General features: G+C 40.1%; 1 protein-coding gene across 4 annotated transcripts in view; it reads right to left on the minus strand.

Annotated features, from left to right (window-relative positions):
- ACTR3B (actin related protein 3B) overlaps positions 1-21581 on the minus strand; it is a 101989-nt gene that overhangs the window by 65863 nt on the left and 14545 nt on the right. For 3 of the 4 annotated variants that reach the window (XM_078343382.1, XM_078343381.1, XM_002751813.7), the window contains exon 2: positions 13874-13929. The exons of the other annotated variant lie outside the window; for it this stretch is intronic. Coding sequence is in view for 2 of the 3 variants with exons in the window: in XM_078343381.1 (XP_078199507.1) it covers positions 13874-13929 (56 nt within the window). In the remaining variant the exon portion in view is untranslated. The remainder of the gene's footprint in view (positions 1-13873; positions 13930-21581) is intronic. 4 annotated transcript variants of the gene reach the window in all.

Here is a 21581-nt window from a genome sequence, read left to right on the forward strand (position 1 = left end):
ATTACAATAACTGAAATAAAAATCTCAAGAGACAGCCTCAACAGAAGAAAAGGACAGAGGAAAGAAACACTGAACTTGACATAGTAACAGAAATTACCCAGTCCTAACAAAAGAGAGAAAATAGACTGGAAAGGCCGGGCGCAGTGGCTCACGCATGCAATCTCAGCTCTTTGGGAGGCCAAGGTGGGCAATCACCTGAGGTCAGGAGTTCAAGACCAGCCTGACCAATATGGAGAAACCCCATCTCCACTAAAAATACAAAATTAGCCAATCATGGTGGCGCATGCCTATAATCCCAGCTACTTGAGAGGCTGAGGCAGGAAAATCACTTGAACCCGGGAGGCAGAGGTTGTGGTGAGCCAAGATCATGCCACTGCACTACAGCCTGGGCAACAAGAGTAAAATTCTATCTCAAAAAAAAAAAAAAAAAAATTAGACTGAAGGGGGAAAAAAAAACAGAGCCCAGAGTCTCAAGGACATCTAGGATATATAAGAAAAGATTTAGCATTCATCGGCCAGGCATGGTGGCTCACGCCTGGTAATCCCAGCACTTTGGAAGGCTGAGGCGGGCAGAGCACAAGGTCAGGAGTTTGAGACCAGCTTGGCCAACACAGTGAAACCCAGTCTCTACTAAAAATACAAAAAAAATTAGCCAGGCATGATAGCCGGTGCCTGTAACCCCAGCAACTCAGGAGGCTGAGGCAGGAGAATCGCTTGAACCTGGGAGGCAGAGGTTGCAGTGAGCCAAGATTGCACCACTGCACTCCAGCCTGGGTGACAGAGCAAAACTCTGACACACATACATATATACATATATACATATATACATACATACATACATAAGCATTCATGGATTACAAGTTCCAGAAGAAAAAGAGAAAGAAGAAAAGAAGGCAGGACCAGAAGGTATGCAAAGAAATAATGCCTAAAACTGCCAAATGTGGCAAGGAAAAAAAAGGGGAAGAAAAAAATAAGAAACAAACCAACAGATTCAATACTGAACAAACCCCAAATAAGATAACAAAAAAAAAATTCCAAAACGTATTATACTCAAACTTCTAAAAACTAAGGATAAAAAAAAAAATCGGCTTCCAAGGGCATTTCTCATCAGAAATCTTGGCAAAAAAGGGGGGGGGGGTAGCATGATATTTTTGTGCTGAAACAACTGTCCATCCAGAATTCTATGTTCAGCAAAAATATCCCCTGAGAATAAAGAACAAATCAAGACTTTCAGTTGAAAGAAAACTAATAGAATTTGTCACCAGCATACCTACTTTGAAAGAATGGCTTAGGATAGTAAGGCAGTCCAGATTCTTTTAATGAAGAAAAAAATAAATAAATATGAAAAAGAATGGCTAAAGGAAGTTCTCTAAAGAGAAATGATAAAAGAAGGAATCTGGATATATCAACAAGAAAGAAAGAACAACGGAAAGAGCAAAAATGTGGATATTTATTATTTTCCTTTTCCTCTTGCGTTTTCTAAATTATGTCTGGCAGTTGAAGCAAAAATTATAACTGATGTAAATCTACTGAGATTCAATATATATCAAGGAAAAATTTAAGACAATTATATTAGAAATGGGGAGCTGGGGCCAGTGGCTCATGCCTGTAATCCCAGGACTTTGGGAGGCTGAGGCAGGGGGATCACCTGACGTCAGGAGTTAGCAACGGCCTGGCCAACATGGTGAAACCCCGTCTCTACTAAAATTACGAAAATCAGCCAGGTGTGGTGGTGTGCACGTGTAATCCCAGCTACTTGGGAGGCTGAGGTAGGAGAATTTCTTGAACCCGGGAGGGAAAAGGCACAGTGAGCCAAGATCACACCCCATCCTGGGTGACAGAGTAAGACTCCATCCGAAAGGAAGAAGAAAGGGAGAAAGAAAGGGAGAAAGGGAGAAAGAGAGAAAGAGAAAGAGAGAGAGAGAGAGAGAGAGGAAGAGAAAGAGAGAAAGAAAGAGAGAGAAAGAAAAGGGGAGAAAGGGAGAAAGAAAGAGAGAAAGAGAAGCAGAAAAAGGAAGGAAGGAAGGACGGAAGGAAGGAAGGAAGGAAGGAAAGAAGGAGGGAGGGAGGGAGGGAGGGAGGGAAGGAAGGAAGGAAGGAAGGAAGGAAGGAAGGAAGGAAGGAAGGAAGGAAGGAAGGAAGGAGGTAAAGGTACCTACAGGGAGGTAGGGTTTCTACATTTTATTCCAACTGTTTAACTGTTGATTCCAGTAGACCAAGAAAAAAATATATGTATATGTATATAATTTTTAATAATATATAATGCAATAACTAGAACAATCACTTTAAAAATTATACAAAGAGATGTACTCAAAAACAGGATAGGGCCAGGTGCAGTGGCTCGTGCTTGTAATCCCAGCACTTAGGGAGGCCAAGGTGGGAGGATCACGAGGTCAGGAGATCAAGGCCATCTTGGCTAACACAGTGAAACTCTGTCTCCACTAAAAATCAAAAAATTAGCTGGGTGTGGTGGCACATGCCTTAGACCCAGCTACTCATGAGGCTGAGGCAGGAGAATCACTTGAACCTGGGAGGCAGAAGTTGCAGTAAGCCAAGATCACACCACTGCACTCCAGGCTGGGCAACACAGAGAGATTCCATCTCAAAAATAAAAATAAAAACACAATAGACAGGCCATACACAGTGGCTCATGCCTGTAATCTCAGCACTTTGGGAGGCCAAGGTGGGCAAATCACCTAAGGTCAGCAGTTCGAGACAAGCCTGGCCAACATGGCAAAACCCTGTCTCTACTAAAATATTTACACACACACGCACACACACATATATATATGTGCAATTCTAAATATATAACTTACATAAATTATATATTTGCATATATAAATTATATCTACATATTATATAATTGATATATAAAAATTAGCTGGGGATGGTGGCACATGCCTATAATCCCAGCTACTTGGGAGGCTGAGGCATGATAATAGCTTGAACCTGGAAGGCAAGAGGTTGCAAGGAACTGAGATGGTGCCACTACACTGCAGCCTGGGTGACAGAGCAAGACTCTGTCTCAAACAAAAAAACTACAGATAAATCAAAATGCAATTCTAAAACAAAGGTACAAATCCCACAAAAGTTAGGCAAGACAAAACAGAAAAATAAACAAAAGGAATAAACAGAAAAGCACTAACCAATAATTACAATAAATGTAAATGGTCTAAACATAACAATTAAAAATAGATACTGGGCGAATACATTAAAAAATACCTGAATTCTGCAGTCTACAAGAAACTCTCTTCAAATGTAATGATATCAATAGGCTGAAAGCAGAAAGATGATAAAAGATATTCCATGCAAACATTCATCCAAAGAAAGCACAAGCAGCTACACTGCTATAAGAAAAAGTAGTCTTTCCAGCAAAGAAAATTACCACTTATAAACAGGGACATTACATATGATAAAGAGTCAATCCAACAAGAAGAAAAAGAAATCCTAAATGGGTATGCACCAAAAAAACAGAGCTGCAAAATATGTGAAGCAAAAACAGATGGGAAAAAAAATACACAAATCCACAATTATAATTGTAAACTTCAATGCCTCTCTCTCAATTGATAGAACAAGTACACAGAAAATAAACAAGAATATCAAAGAATTCAACAATGCCATCAACCTACAGGATCTAACATTTTGTAGGACACTCTGCCAAACAAGAAGAGAAAGCACCTTGCTTTCAAGTGCCCGTGCAGCTTATACCAAAATAAACCTTATGTTGGACCAGGAAACAAATCTCAGCAAACGTAAAAGAATTTAAGTCATACAGAGTATATTTTCTAAGTACAATAAAATTAACCCAGAAACAGTAACAAAAAGATAATGAGAAAATCTCCTACACACTTGGAAATTTTAAAACACAGTTGTAAGAATCCAAAGAGGAAGTTTCAGAGAAACTAAAAAATACGTAAGATGAAATGAAAATACATCATTAAAATTGGGGGGAATAACACAGCTAACACAGTGCTAATAAGGAAAATTTTAGCACTAAATGCTTATATGAGAAAAGAAGAGTCTCAAACTAATAATCTAAAAAAAGAAAAGCAAAATAAACCCAAGGCAAGCAAAAGGAATGAAATAATGAAGATAACAGCAAAAATCAATGACATTTAAAACAGGAAATTTTAGAAAAATCAATGAATCAAAAAGCTAGCTCATCAAAATTAAAAATTTTCACTTTGTGAAAAACTCTGTGAAGGTAAAAGACCAAGCTACAGACTAGAAGAAATTATTTTAAACTACATATTGGACCAAGGAACTTCTATCTAATATATATAAACAACTCAGCAAGATATCATCTCTACAAAACTTTAAAAATTTTAAAATTAGCCAGGTGTGGTGGTGTACACCAGCAGTCCCAGCAACTCAGGAGGCTGAGGCAAGAGGATCACTTGAGCCCAGGAGTTCAAGGCTTTCGTGAGCTGCAATTACACCACTGCAGTCCATCCTAGAAAGAGAGAGATCCTCTTTCTAACAAATATAAATTTTGAAACAAAATTAAAAATAAAGAACTCTCAAAACACAACAGTAAGAATATAAATAGTCAAATTTAAAAATGAACAAAATATATGAAAAGGCATTTCAAAGAAGATGACATTCAGGTGGCAAACAAGCACATGAAAAGATGTTCAACATCACTAGCCATGAGGGAAATGAAAATGATGAGAAATCATTTACAGTTTAGCTGATCACACTTACTTGATCAGCTAAAGTAAAAAATAGCGACTGGGCACAGTGGCTCACACCTGTAATCCTAGCACTTTGGAAGGCCAGACAGGTGGATCACTTGGTATCAGGAGTTCGAGACCAGCCTGGCCAACATGGTGATACCCTATCTCTACTAAAAATACAAAAATTAGCCAGGCATGGTGGTGAGCACCTGTAATCCCAGTTACTCAGGAGGCTACAACAGGAGAATGACTTGAGCCCAGGAAGCAGAGGTCGCAGTGATCCAAGATGGCGCCACTGCAGTCCAGCCTGGCAACACAGCAAGACTGGTCTCAAAAAAAAAAATTAGATGGGCATGGTGGTGCATGCCTATAGTCCCAGCCACTTGGAACCTGGAGGAAGAGGCTGCAATGAACCCGGATCGCACCACTGCACTCCAGCCTAGGTGACAGAGCAAGACTCTGTCTCTCAAAAAGAAAAAGAAAGGGATCTACTGTATAAGGAGTAGTATTTTTGCTGAATAGTATTCAGTGTATGATGTACCACCATCTGTTTAAATATTAATATGCTGAGGAACATATATTATGGAGATAATAAAATTATAGAAACTGAGTAGTGGTTAAGAATAGCGGAGGGAGAGGAGTAAGCGTAATTATATAGGAATAGCACCACAGAGATCTTGGTAGTGAGAAAATAATTCTGTAACTTGATTACAGCAGTAGTTCAAAGAATCTGCAGGTAGAACTGCAAAAACACAGACCTATACACACACATTGTACCAACGTCTGTTTCCTGGGGCTGGTCTGTTTTTGTTTTTTAGAGACAGAGTCTCACTTCTAGTTGTAATACTGCACTACAATTTGTAAGATGTAACCTTTGGGAGAAAAAAGGAAAAGTGTACACAGGATCTCTCTAAACTATCTTTGCAACTTCCTATTAATCTATAATTATTTTAAAATAAAATATTTTAAAGACAGAGTTTATAAATGACTTAAACAAACTAGAAAATAAAACACTTCAGCTGTAATGATGAATCAAAACAAACAAGATTAAACTTAACAATAAAGAACATTGGGCCAGGCACAGTGGCTCTTGCCTGTAATCACTTTTGGAGACCGAGGCGGGCGGATAGCTTGAGCCCAGTAGTTCAAGACCAGACTGGGCAACACAGAGAAACCCTGTCTCCGTTATAAAAATAATTATAAAAATTAGCCAGGCATGGTGGCACACATCTGTAATCCCAGTTACTTGCGAGGCTGAGGCAAGAGAATTGCTTGAACCCAGGAGGTGAAGGTTGCAGTGAGCTGAGATTGTGCCACTGTACTCCAGCCTGAGTGACAGAGAAAGACTCTGTATCAAAAAGAAAAAAGAACAAAGAACAATGTAAAAGCTCTGCAGTTAAAAAAAAAAGTTGTTTGGGTATAGGATTATACAATGTGGGTAACCAAGGAAAGGCAGGACTACTTTCCTAAGTGCCAAATAAGGTTATCTGACGGCAATCGAAGGCAGATTATTAAGAAGAGAGTATCTAAGAACAGAAGACACAGATACCTCAGAACATTTGCTACAGCAGTTGAGAGATCCAACAACAGTAATTTTTTTAATCCAGTATATTTCTGAAAAGGCTGTTATATATTTTTACTAAAGCTTGAAGGAATAAACAATTCCTATCTACGCAAACTGTTCCAGAGAATAGAAAAAGAAAGCTAACAAACTTACTTTATGAAGCCCACATAATACTGAAGCACGACCAGACAAAAACAATACAAGAAATCAAAATTACAGTCTAATCTCACTTTTGAATATTGCTGCAAAGTTCCCAAATACTTGCAATTACAGTTCAGCATGTATTTCGTATTTCATAACCAAGTAGGATGTATCCCAAAGATGAAATAACCATTCAAGCTGGACGCAGTTGCTCACTCCTATATAATCCCAGTCTTCTGAGAGGCTGAGGCAAGAAAGAGGATCACTTGAGGCCAAGAGTTTAAGACCAGCCTGGACAACAAAGAGAGACCCCCATCTCTACAAAAAGAAAAACAAAGTAACTGCTCAATATTTGAAAATGTATTAAAGTAATTCCTCCTATTAAGAGCAGGTGGGCTGCCAGGCATGGTGGTTCACACCTGTAATCCTGCACTTTGGGAGGCCAAGGCGGGTAGATCACGAGGTTAGGAGATCCAGACCATCCTTGCTAACACAGCGAAACCCCATCTCTACTAAAAATACAAAAAATTAGACAGGCATGGTAGCACACACCTGTAATCGCAGCTACTCAGGAGGGTGAGGAAGGAGAATCGCTTGAACCTGGGGATTCTCCTTGAACCTGAGGCAGAGGTTGCAGTGAGCTGAGATTGAGCCACTGCACTCCAGCCTGGGTGACACAGCAAGACTCCATCTCAAAAAAAAAAAGACCAGGTGGGGTTGCTCATACCTGTAATTTCAGCACTTTGAGAGGCCAAGGTGGGAGGACTGCTTGAGCCCAGGAAGTTCGAGACCAGCACAGGCAACATACTGAGACCACATCTCTATGAAAAATTTAAAAATTAGCCAGACATGATGGCTCCCACATGTGGTCCCAGCTACTTGGGAAACTGTGGTGGGAGGATCTCTTGAACCTGGAAAGTCAAGGTTGCAGTGAATCATGATCACTCCACTAACTACACTCCAGACTTAAAGTGTCTCAAAAAAACAAAGAAAGAAAAAGCACAAATGTTCAAAACCATCTGATCATCTCAATAACAGAAAAGCCTTGACTACATGTCAATACTTACTGTCATTCATATTTTTTTAATTTAAAAAAAAATCAGATTAAACTAGGAAGAGAAGAGCACTGTTTTAACCTGAAAAAGCACTTCCACAAAAACCTGCAGTAATCACTAGTAGAATACTATAATAAAATCTCATCCTCTTTAAGTCAGACAGTCAAAAAAGCACCTGCTGCCTCCATTTCTGGTCACCGTTTTAACAGAAGTTCTGGCCAACACAACAAGACCAAGAAAAGAAACATGAAATGCTAGGACTGGAAGAGACAAAGTAACCATTATTTGAAGGCAATATAATGGTCTGCATAAAGAAGCGTAAAATAATCCACAGACTTAAAACAAATAAGAAAGGTCAGCAAGGTTGTCGGATTAAAAAAAGAAAAACTTACAAACCTCAGTAGCATTCCCATATGCTGGCCACTAACTACATATGAATTAGAAAACATAATTTTAAAAATATTTTGACGACAGCAACAAAAACATAAAGGTACCAAAAACTAAGCTAACAAAAATTATGTAAAAGTTATTTTTGGGTTTTGTTTGTTTTTGAGACAAGGTCTCACTATGTCACCCAGGCAGGAGTGCAGTGGTGCAATCACAACTTACTGCAGCCTCGATCTCCAGGGCTAAAGCAATACTCCCACCTCAGCCTCCCAAGTAGCTGGGACCACAGGTGAGTGTCACTATACCTAATTTATTTTTATTTTTTGTAGAGAGAGGGTCTCACTATGTTGCCAAGGATGGTCTCAAACTCCTGGGCTCAAGCAATCCTCCCACCTCAGCCTCCCAAAGTGCTGCAATTACAGGCACTCTGAGCCACTGTGCCCAGCCTTCTGCGTAAAAGCTTTTTTTTTTTGAGACACCGTCTGGCTCTGTCAGTCAGGCTGGAATGCAGTGGCATGATCTCAGTTCACCACAACCTCTGCCTCCCAGGCTCAAGCGATTCTCGTGCCTCAGCCTTCCGAGTAACTGGGATTACAGGCATGAGCCACCATGCCTGGCTAATTTTTGTATTTTTTAGTAGAGACAGGGTTTCACCATGCTGGCTGGGCTGGTCTCGAACTCCTGGCCTCAAGTGATCCGCCTGCCTTGGCCTCCCAAAGTGCTGGGATTACAGATGTGAGCCACCACGCCCAGCCTGTAAGAGCTTTGTAAAGAATACTTTAGAACATTACTTGGAAAAACATGAATAAACAATTAGACACATATAGCATATTCAAGGATAGGATTACTCAACTCCTATCCACAAAAGTCAAATTGTTCCCAAATTAATCTATAAATAAGCAAAACCCCATTATAACTTTCATGGAACTTAAGCTGATTCTAAAAGGTACACTACAGAGCAATAGCCAAACCTATTCTGAGAAAAAAAAGGAGCAGGAATCGAACCCATTAGATAAAAACAAACAATAAAGTAGTAATGTTTAACACTGAGACTGAGTATGGAACATAGACAGAAAAATACATCAATGAAACAAAATAAAGACACTGAAAATATTCCCAAGCATAAATGGTACCTCAATATTATCAAAGATGTGTGCCAAATGGGAACATACTCTTCAATAAATAGTGCTGGTACAACTAGCCTGTCACATGGAAAACAAAATTACCTATCTCTTTCACACCATACTCGCAAATTAACTTAAAATTTTCTTAGAGGGAAAAAAATAGAAAGTCTTTATGACTTTGGAGTAGAAATGCATTTTTTTTTAAGACAGAGTCTCTCTCTGTTGCCCAGGATAAAATGCAGTGGCACAATCCTGGCTCCCCAAAACCTCCGCCTCCTGGGTTCAAGCATTTATCCTACCTCAGCCTTCCAAGTAGCTGGGACTACAGGTGCACACCACCATGCCCAGCTAATTTTTGTATTTTAGTAGAGACAGGATTTCACTATGTTGGCCAGGATGGTCTCAATCTCTTGACCTGATGATTCGCCCCCTCAGCCTCCCAAAGTGCTGGGATTACAGGCATGAGCCACCATACCCAGCCCAGAAATGCATTTTTTAAACAGAAACAAATTATAAGAGAAAAAGACTGAGAAGTGTTACTATATCAAAATTTTAAATTTCTGGATGATAAAAAATAATTTTTAAAAATGTCACAGAATAAAAAAGTATCTACAAAAAAATTCATATTTAACCTCTACAAAGAGTTCCTATAATTACATTAAAAAGACAAAAAAATGCAATAGAAAAATGGGCAAAGATATGAACAGGCAATGAAAGATGCTCAACCTTACCATTAATCAGAAAAATGGAAAGTTTCTGAATGATCCATTGTTTTACATTCATTAGACTGACCGTAATGTAAGTAAAACAAGACCATTGTCAAGGCTGTAGGAAGCAGAAATTCTCCCCCACTGCTGATGGGATATACATCAGCCTCCTAGAGGAGCAATGTGGCAGTGCCTAAGAAGGATGAAGAGGTGTACAACCTGTGACAAAACAATTCCATCTCTCATGATTTCCTCCAGGAAACTAGCACATATGCATAAGGAGATTGTTACTGCACCATTTTATTAACAGAGAAATGTGGAAAACGCCCAAAAGGGAAAAAAACTGTTGTGGCAGGGCACAGTGGCTCACACCTGTAATCCCAGCACTTTAGGAGGCCAAGGCGGGTGGATCACGAGGTCATGAGTTCAAGACCAGACTGGCCAACATGGTGAAACCCCATCTCTACTAAAAAATACAAAACTTAGCTAGGCATGGTGGCTCGTGCCTGTAATCCCAGCTACCTGGGAAGCTGAGGTAGGAGAACTGCTTGAACCAGGACCCGGGAGGTGGAGGTTGCACTGAGCCGATATCACGCCACTGCACTCCAGCTTGGGTTACAGAGTGAGACTCTATCTCAAAAAAAAAAAAACTGTTGTATATTCACATTAGAATTCTGATGCAGATCTGTATCAGCACTGATAAATAATAAAAACATAATATTGAGGGCTTTTCTTTTTAAAGACCACGCAGAAAGTTAGTTACAGTATGATACCATTTTGGAAATGTCTGAACTCACAAACTAATTTATCCTTGTACATGTAATATACAACTAAAAATGGGTAGAAAGTCAACCAGAAAACATCCACCAGAAGAAAGAAAGAAGGAAAAAAGAGGGGACTGATACTCAACCTGTAATGTGTCATTTATTCATTTACTCTGATACAAAGATGAAATATACAATAATGCTGATGTATTCATTCTTGGTGTTAAGTCCATTGGGGGTGGGGTGTCTGTGTGTGTCTGTGTGTGTGTGTGTGTGTGTGTGTGTGTGTGTGTGTGTGTGTGTGTGTGTGTGTGTTTAGAGACAGAGCCTCATTCTGTTGCCCAGCCTGGAGTGCAGTGGCGCAATTTCGGCTCACTGCAATCTCTACCTCCCAGGTTCAAGTGATTCTCCTGCCTCAGCCTCCTGAGTAGCTGAAATTAAACACCCACCACCATGACCAGTTAATTTTTGTATTTTTAGTAGACATGGGGTTTTGCCCTTGTGGCCAGGGCTGGTCTCCAACTCCTGACCTCAGGTGATCTGCCCTCCTTGGCTTCCTAAAGTGTTGGGATTACAGGCGTGAGCCACCACGCCTACCCATGGTTATACTTGTTATACTTTCTTTTCTTTTTTTTTCTTTTGAGATGGAATTTCGCTCTTTTTACCCAGGCTGGAGTGCAATGGCGCAATCTCAGTTCACCGCAACCTCCGCCTCCTGTGTTCAGGCAATTTTCCTGCCTCAGCCTCCTGAGTAGCTGGGATTACAGGCACGCGCCACCATGCCCAGCTAATTTTTTGTATTTTTTTAGTAGAGATGGGGTTTCACCATGTTGACCAGGATGGTGTCGACCTCTTGACCTCGTGATCCACCCACCTCGGCCTCCCAAAGTCCTGGGATTACAGGCTTGAGCCACCGCACCCGGCCTGTTATACTTTCTATCTTCAGCCTAACTCTCTTCCCTGTGCGTTAAATCTCTTCACATCTGAACTCCTCCAACGTTGAATGTCTAAAATGTGCACCCTTTCTCTCAATCCCTCCCTGCTTCTCCTCATTCTCCTCCTAAGGCTGTGGCCGGACCACAGATATCCTCCAACAACCTAAGAAAAAAAAGCAGGGGAAAACTTTCTTCAAACAACCAAGCAAATTCTGCACAGAAGCTCAAACAAACCAGACACATGCAGAGCTGCCCTGGAGGCAGGGACAGGGCTTGCTTGGGACTTCTCTAGTAGAGTGGGCCAGGCCCCAGAGAGAAGCCTCAAAAAGAGTCTCAAAATCCCTGGTATGCAAAATTAAAGTAGAATTCCTTAAGAGGACACTTGCAAGTCCTTCACCACCCAGCCCTTCTCCACAGGTCATCCCCACCTTCTGGAGCTCTCCCCACCTGCCCGCAGCACCCCTGTTTCTCTACACCCCACAGTGCCTAGCCTCTGTGCCCAGCAGAGCAAGAAAGTCTCGCCCTAGCACTCACCGCACATCCACACACTTGCACTCAACAGTTCCACTCCCAGCACCAAGACACATAGCCGGCCAACTGTCCACGCTAACCCAGGCTCTCACTTCCACATCTCAGTATGCTCACTCCTGCCCCATCATCTTCTAACCTTGACTCCTGGGTTAGAAGGAGTCTATCTCCTGCAACAAATTCAGCCCAACAATACAACTGCTCTTTCACTCCCACCTCTTTGACAACTGTATTATCCTCCTAGCTTCTGCAACTGCTAAGGTTCTGACAGCAGCAGTCTGAGAGCTCTCCTTTTTGACAGTGAATGAAATCCTGCTAATAACTGTCTTCGCTTCCCCTCTCTATTAATGGTGACAGGTTACATAGGGCAACCAACTGCATGCTACCGACAGTTTTAAATGGCAACACATTAAAGCAAAAGGTGCAAGGTCAGCCTTTTATAGCTGTTGCACTTAACAAGGTTAAAATCTAATCTGCTGCTTTGAAAAGTCAGGAAGTTCAATTTATCAACTCAGCATGGACTGATTGCATTCTGGGGCATTCACATTAATGAAATTCACAAAAGACTGATTCATCCTACAGAACGCCAATTGTTATGGACTGAACCATGTCCCCACAGAATTCACTACGCTGAAGCCCTAACCCTCAATGTGACTGCATTTGGAGACGGAGCTTTTAGGGAGGCGATTAGAGTAAATGAGGGATCCCCATCAATAAGACTGGTGGCCTTACAGGAAGAGAAAGAGACATCAGAGAGGTCCCCCCGCACTGACACAGTGATCAGAGGGCACAGAGAGAAGGTGGCCCACACGGCAGGCCAAGGAAAGTGATCTCACCAGAAACCAACTCTGACAACACCTTGATCTTGGACTTCTAACCTCCAGGACTATGATAACATTAATTTCTCCAGTCTTTAGTATTTTACTATGGCGGCCCAAGCACACTAAGAATCTCATTTATGAATTCAAAATAAGAACATAGCAGACCAATCACGTGAACCTGTCATCAAGGATAACCTATTCATGGCAGCAGAGCATTAAGATCTAGAAAATCACATTGATGGCCAGTTATTCAGCAAGCAAGGAACTGGAATGAGGTGACTTTAATGTTCTCAAAGAATCTGGAGTCCACCTCCTAGTAATGTGAATACCCACATTCACCTAATACCACTTTAGCCCTCCCCTGAATAAACACTCATCAAGCATCTTCTCTCCAATTGCTTTTCCCTGTCCATGTCCTGCAGTGTTCACAAAGCCTGTTATTACATCACGGACCCCTAATAACTTACAATTTCTAAAATCACAACTTATAAGAACTACATGTAGGGAGCAGAGTTTCACTTACTCTTGATTAATACATCTTACTCTTTAGCAAATTGTTTCCAAATAATAACCTGAAATGTAGACAGTTCCAGAGAATCCTATCCTTTAAACAGCTGACTAATCTTGGGAAGACTCCTACAGGAAATAAAGAGTGAGCAGAACACCCATGCCAAACTGCAAGGACACTTCCATGAAACTTATCATTCTCTACTGATTAAAACTGAAACAAACACAGAATACTTCTAAGCACAATGAAAACAGTTATCAGGGCTATCGCTTCCACCCCCCCAAAAAAAGAAACCTTTCAATAGACTGAACAGTGTAATACAAGAGATATTCAGTCCATTAAGTTGCTAAGCTAACTGACTTTATGTACTTAAGAGTACAAATTAATCTTAAAGACCAGATATACTTTTTTTTCTAGGCAGTTCAGGCATTTATAATTGAATAAACAGACCCTGCTGACCACCCAAGCTGAGATTCCAATGACAGTGACAAGGGGCTTTATCAGAATGGAATGAAAGGAATAGAAAATTGTGGGGTAACCAGAACAGTCTTCTAAACGAAGATGGTAAGTACATTAATACACCTTGAAAAACAGAATCAGAACACTTAGAACAATTCTGAGAAACACAAACCTTTATAAACCCAAGGATAGAGCTTTACTTACATGAAGGAATAATGAACTGGGGCTCAGTGTTGCCTGCGTAGCCAAGCTTGGTATACCTAAAAGCACAAAGTCATCAACACATGTTTAGATAATAATGCTCTCATCTATATTGAGTTAATGTCTTTTATTATAAGCTCTCCAAGTCCTAAAATATCAAGCCTCAGAATACTCCTTGAAATTAAAAAAATAAAACTTGTGATCACTGAGAATCAAACACTAATTTCAAATAAGAAAGCAGTTTTACAAAAACTTAAAATAGTATGCTTGTTTCTACTAGAAAAAAAAGAAACACATATATACTAACATATAAATTACATTTTGTGTATCCCTAATAACTTTAAAAGTGCTTTTACTCTATCTTTACAAAAACTCTGTGAAGAAAGTAGAAATTATCCCTGTTTTGCAGATGAGAAAAGGGAGGCACTGAGAAGTTGATTAAACTGCCCACCCTAATGAACTGCAGAAAAAGGACTCCAATCTCCACGTGCAGGCTAATTCCAGCACTTGCTCTCTAAGAAGTAACTTACTTCCTAGAACTTTTATACAAACTTCCTGAACTTTGGGGGTGGAGGGGTGGTTAGAAAATGATTATGTAATGTTCTTAAAATGTCATGGCATATGTCTAAGAAACAGCTACTGCCATCTCCTGAGAAGCATCTGACAAGAGCATCTCTTTATCATCTCATTTCAGAAGGAGCCCATTTTCTGTCAAGACACGGCATGATAGATTCCAAAAGTCTTAACTAAAACAAATGCCAAAATACTACTATCTGTTCCAAAAGCATTTGCTAATCTCCTAAATATAAAAGGGGGGGTGGTGGAAAAAAAAAACCCACCACTCAGAACCATCTGCTGGAAATAAAGTTGAGAAGCGGTGAGTAAATCGAGAAGACTCATCAGCACGTCCCTTCTTATTAGGACCACTCTAATTAACAGTAAAACAGTAACGTCTGGACAACCAACCCGTCATTCTGTAATAATACTTATGGTGAATAAAAATACTAGCAGCATTGGCCAGGCACAGTGGCTCATGCCTGTAATCCTAGCACTCTGGGAGGCCAAGGCAGGCGGATCACCAGGTCAGGAGATCAAGACCATCCTGGCTAATATGGTGAAACCCCGTCTCTACTAAAAATACAAAAAATTAGCCGGGTGTGGTGGCATGTGCCTGTAGTCCCAGCTACTCGGGAGGCTGAAGCTGAGGCTTGAATCACTTGAACCTGGGAGGCAGAGGTTGCCTTGAGCCAAGATCATCCCACTGCACTCCAGCCTGGGTGACAGAGGGAGACTGTTTCCAAAAAAAAAAAAACTACTAGCAGTTTTGAAATTAACTTTATTAATTCCCTGTATTTTAAAAATTATTTCAAGATGCTTGACATTAAATTTTTTATCTGGTAATACTTCTAAATTCTAAATTAATTTTGTAAGTTTTCAATCTATTTTACCATATGCTAATTTTACTATGTTTGAACACATAGTGAATGGGTAAGGTCTAAGGAGACAAAAAAAATATAAAACAACAAGTCAGCTCCCCTTAAATCACACATTACTGCTCAGCTTCCACGAGATCCGAGATCTTCATGCCACAGGAGCCAGGGCAATGCCAAGTCCTGGGACTCCTCAGGCCTGAGTCCTGAGCTTCTGGAGGCAACACCCATGTGAAGCCCGCTCCAGTTCCACAACTAGAGAGCTGGAAACAGAGTACAAAGCCAAGTGGACCCACAACAACTCCACTCCAGGGTTCACAGACCTACAAGGGCGATTTCAGAGCCAACCCAGGATGGAGGCAATAGAGACTGGCCTTTAGAATTCCAGATCCTCCCTCATCTGAACATCATTCTGGAATTATACTCCAGAAAATAAATACAAACAAGTTAATTACTAACCCAAGGCTAAAGATGCCTATGGAATCCAACAAGCAGATCTGAAATCATCAAATCTGTGTCTGTAACAAGTTACATCAGCTACTTCCCACAAAAAGTATGCACCTTATGCTTAAATAAATCCACCTTCCCACACCGTTAGACTATGAGTTCCACACGCTGCCCAGAACAGGGTCCTTTCTCATGGCTGTACCTACACCCCCGGCACAGTGCCTGGCACATGGCAAATACTCCAGAAATATCTGCTGAATGTATTCTTACCAGTTGCAACAAAGGTAATCATTGTCAAACTGCTAGGGGAAGGACTGATATTTGAAAAAGGGATGCTGGAAGTCAGAATCTAATGGAACCAGAAAAAAATCACAGACATCATCTACTACAATCTCCTACTTAAAGAGGAGCAGTGGCCTATGCGTAATGGGTTTTAGAAAAAAACAATAAACACTGAAACCAATATGGTAAAATGTTAACATTTATTAAAATTAGGTGCTAAGTATCATTCAGTCAGGCTGTTATATCATCTTCATATTTTGAGTATACTGTATTGGTTAAGACCATGCACTTTGGCACCATACTGAGTTCAAATCCCAGCCCCACTATTTGACAAATGTGTATCTTTGGGCAAGTTACTTTACCGATCTGTATGTCAGTTACTGTAAAATGGAGATAATACAACCTATCTTTTATTTAAGGGTTAGTATAATAATTGAGTTAGTATATATAAAAATAATAGAATATTATCTATACAAGTATTCATTATTATTTTTACTATTATTTTTCTACATTTTTAAATATTCCCTAATTTAAAATTTTGAAAAGTTAGTGCGAGCACAGTGGTTCACACCTTTAATTCCAGCACTTTGGGAGGCTGAGGCAGGAGGACCGCCTGAGCCAGGAAGTTTGAGACCAGCTTGGGCTACAACGCAAGACCCTATGTCTACAGAAAACTTTTAAAGTGGCTAGACTGGTGATGCATACCTGTAGTCCCAGCTACTTAAGAGACTGAGGCAAGAGGACCCCTTAAGCCCAGGATTTCAAGGTTACCTCAACCTCCTGGTCTCAACTATGACTGTGCTACCGCACTCTAGCCTGAGTGACAGAGCAAGACCCTGTCTCAAAAAAAACAAAAAATTCTGGAAAAAAAAAAAAAAGCAATGTGTTCTGTGTCCCAAGTGATAGCATTCACTCTTTCCACTGTACACCATGAAGAGTTTAATTTGTATAGTGGTGAGAATGAAGTGTATGAAACAAATGGTAAATCTAGTATATACCTGGTGAGTCTTCAACAATTATGTCTCATTTCCACCCCAAGGTTGTGTACCCTAAAATCGTAACTATGACCCACAGCAGAAAAAGGTCAGACTACAAAAACAGACTTGAGCACTGCTAGGCCCACAACTCTTGAACAAAACACAGATGCCACTCAGCAACAGCTGCTGGAATGTTCAGATTCTGGAGCGACAACGTTCTTTTAGACAGTACAGCCTTGGAAGGAGGCCTCTGTCAGAGTCACACTAAGCATTAAGTATCAATGACATTAAGCCAACAATGATTTTCATGACTGAGGCAAACCAACATGAAGATATATTAATATTCTTACGTGTTAACAACTTACTATGAGATCTTCCCTTACCCTCCTAGCAGAACTGAAGTTATTTTTAAAAACACTGGCAAAAGCACAAATTATTCAGATCACTTAATTCTAATGCAGTATCTTTCCATTTTCCTGGGCTATTCCTTATATATTAATAGTATCAAATACACTCAAAAGTTTTGTGACTTTGAGTAATCATAATGTAGCAAACATCTAACAAATTTAAGAGACATTCAAATTTAAAATTTTAATAAAATCTCCACCAACATAGGCTCATCCATCCCAAACTTCAATGGCAATCTATCAAATATAACTCAGTAGATGCCATCTAAAAAGCGCACATCCTCAAATTCTTCCTAGGAAGAGAACTCAATGCTAGACTGGCCTGCCCCATAAGAGATGACAACATTACAGCTCAATGCCATGAAGAGTAGGACCAAAAAAGGAAAAGTAAGACACAATTCTTAAATATGCAAAGTGCTCAAGACACCGTTTACCAGAAAAAGAACCATTCTCTATTTCAACCAATTTACTAACTAGAAACAATGTAGCAGGCACTGTACTAGTCACTGAAACACACAGACTGAGGCTGGGGTGGGGGTGGACATGGCCCAGATCCTTTAAGTGTTCCTCAAAATGTTTACCTATTAGATAGTGGACTTCAGATTGAGTTTTCCCGTTTTTCCAGTTGTAGCATGGCTTACTTTGCCTGGAAAGCAAGTTTAAGATCATCTGGGTAGGCACTGAGAAAGAATAAGCCACGTGAGGCTTGTGAGGCTTGACCAGATCACCTAGGAAACTCCTGAAACATATTCCCAGGGTCTGTGCAAATTTCACTAAACAGGAATCTCCAGAAAAGACTGGGCATCTGTGTTCTTAACAGCCCTCCCTCACACACATGGTTCTAGTGGTCAACCAGCTTAGAACACTGCCCTTGACTACGCCACATGAAGTCCCCTTTGGCATTTCCATATAATGCAAGCTCCCCCACTTCACAGTCACATTCCACCAAAACCTCCTTCCACCCACACATTTAGTAAGATATATCTGTAACATTAAAGTTTAACACTGGTCAGAAGTTCAAAAGAAACAACTCATATGTCCTTTTTTTTTGGAAACCAGTCTCTATCGCCTAGGCTGGAGTGCAATGGTGTGATCACAGCTCACTGCAGCCTCAACCTCCTGGGTTCAAGTGATCCTCCCACTTCAGCCTCCCAAGAAGCTGGGACCACAAGTACATGCCATCTCGCCCAGCTAAGTGTTTTGTAGAGATCTGGGCAATACTCCTATGTTGCCCAGACTGGTCTCAAACTCTTGGGCTTAAGGGATCCACCCACCTCAGCCTCCCAAAATGCTAGGATTACAGGCATGAGCCACCAATCCCAGCTACCAAATGTACCAATTTTGTCTTATTTAAAACACTGTAAACACCATGTGTCCAGGTACTCTATTAAAAAAAGGGGGGGGGAAAAAAGAGGAAATGCTTTTCAATTCAAACTATGCAATTAAGTAGTAGTAAAAAGGCCAGGCGTGGTAGCTCACACTTGTTATCACAGCACTTTGGGAGGCCGAAGCGGGCACATCACGATGTCAGGAAATCGAGACCATCCTAGCTAAAATGGTGAAACCCTGTCTCTACCAAAAATACAAAAATTAGCTGAGTATAGTGGTGCACGCCTGTAGTCCCAGCTACTCAGGAGGCTGAGGCAGAAGAATTGCTTGAACCCAGGAGGTGGAGGTTGCAGTGAGCTGAGATAGCACCACTGCACTCCAGCCTGGTGACAGAGCGAAACTCAAGTCTCAAAATAAAAAAAAATAAAAAGTAGTAGGCTCACTATGAAAGTAAAATCTAGGCTCAATCTATGAAAGTAAAAAACTTAAGATAAAAAGGGAATATTCCTTAGGAAGTGATGACGGGGAGAAAAAAATCTCAAACCAAAATACAATGAAACACTAGAAGAATCCTTATTAAAGCCAGAATTAAGCTAAGGAGATCTACTATCATTATTCTGATTTTACACTGTTTAGGAAGAGCCAGATACTACAAATCAAAAAGAACTAAGTAAAGAACAAGATTCTGGGAAGATGGAGGAGATTAAAATTTAATTCTTTTTTTTTCTTTTTTTGAAACAGAGTCTCACTCTGTTGCCCAGGCTAGAGTGCAATAGTGTGATCTCAGTTCACTGCAACCTCCACCTCCCAGGTTTGAGCAATTCTCCCGCCTCAGCCTCCCAAGTAGCTGGGACCTACAGGCATGTACCACCACGCCTGGCTAATTTTTTTTAACACAGATGGAGTTTCACCATGTTGGCCAAGCTGGTCTCGAACTTCTGGCCTCAGGCAATCCACCTAGGCCTCTCCAAGTGCTGGGATTACAGGCGCGAGCCACCACACCTGGCAAATCTACTTCTTTATAGATGATAACTGCATACCTGGAATAACTAAGGAAATTAAGTAAAAAATTAAAAGCAATAAGGGAATTCAAAAAGATGACCAGTTACTAAATGAACAGACAAAAAGTAACTTCCCTAACAATAAGAAATAAGAACATAGAATAAATGAAAACATCCCATTCAGAAAGGCAACAACAGACTACTACCCTTAAGAATAAACTATAGGCCAGGCGCAGTGGCTCAAGCCTGTAATCCTAGCACTTTGGGAGGCCGAGATGGGTGGATCACCTGAGGTCAGGAGTTCGAGACCAGCCTGGCCAACATGGTGTGACACCCCATTTGTATTCACAATATTTAAAATTAATTAATTAATTAATTTTTTGAAAAAGAATAAACTACATAGCCAAGCTATATCTGTTTGGGAAGGGAGAAAAAAACAGTAGCTGTCATCCATATCTGCTTCTCCAGATGAGTGGTGCTGGAGAGGTAGGTAGGACTTTATGTGGCCAGCCACACACACACACACACACACACACACACACACACACAAAGAATAAACTATTACTCCTACCCCTAAAATATTACCCTTCAAATAAACTCTCCATATACAAGCAGACAAATAGAGATATACCTTAATCTTATACAGGAAGAGTCTTTCTTTTTTGTTTAATTTTCTGGTCAGTTGGTTCAGGATAAGGAAGAGTCAATATTTTTAAAAGGAATACTGAGTATCACTAAATCTACCTACAAATTTAATGCAAAGCCATTCAAAATCGGTGCCAATACTGAAGGTGGTAGTAGAGGGTTCAAGAGCCATTATAAAGGGTCACATTATCTAACAAAAATTGTAATGCATACACCCTATTAGCCAAATGGTGCCTTTCTAGGAATATACTCCACATAAGTATTTTTACAAGTATGAAAAGATATACACACAAAAAAAAGTTCAGTGAAGCACTGTAATAACAAAACAACTACTAGAAGCTGGAAACACTCAAAATAGAGGATATATTAAATAAATTATATATCTATTAGATATTATATACATAAATTACATATCCACTCAATAAAATTCCATACAACCATCAAAAATGAAGATGTATAGTTACTGCCATAAACAGATGTACAATATAGCTTGAAAGTGCTTGCAAACAGTATATATTTATAATGTGAGGCCAGCTTAATATGGCCACAATGCTAGGTTCAAATCCCAGTACCAGCTATGTGATTTGAGGCAAGTAAATTAATCCTTTCATTCCTTGGTTTCTTCATCTCTAAAATGTGGGTAATAATCCCTATCTCAGTGTTAAATGTTGCCATTTTTGGACAGTATTTTGCAACTCAAAAGAAGTAGGATTTCATTGTGCAATAATTTACTTACTACTGAATATTATTTTTTATTCTAGATACTAGCGATCTCTATTTCTCTCATTAAGTGTCCTTAGACAACTTTTCTACTAGGGTTTTACTGTTCTTATCAATTTGTGTGAACACTTATATACTGAGGAAATTTGTGCTTGCTCATATATACTGCTATTTTTTCCCAGTTTGTTTACCTTGTTTACCTTGTTATATATTTTCTGAAATATAAGTATTTAAACAGCCTAGCTGATCAAATATACCTACTTTCCAGAATAATTTCCTTCATTTTGTTTCTACTTTAAAAGTCCCTCTATAGGCCGGGCATGGTGGCTCACACCTGTAATCCAAGCACTTTGGAGGCCAAGGCGGGCGGATCACCTGAGGTTGGGAGTTCAAGACCAGCCTGACCAACATGGTGAAACCCCGTCTTTAAAAAAAAAAAAAAAGAAAAAAAAGTCCCTCTATATACTAAAATT

The sequence above is a fragment of the Callithrix jacchus genome, chromosome 11, assembly GCF_049354715.1.
Source record: "Callithrix jacchus isolate 240 chromosome 11, calJac240_pri, whole genome shotgun sequence".
Classification (NCBI taxonomy): Eukaryota; Metazoa; Chordata; class Mammalia; order Primates; family Cebidae; genus Callithrix; species Callithrix jacchus.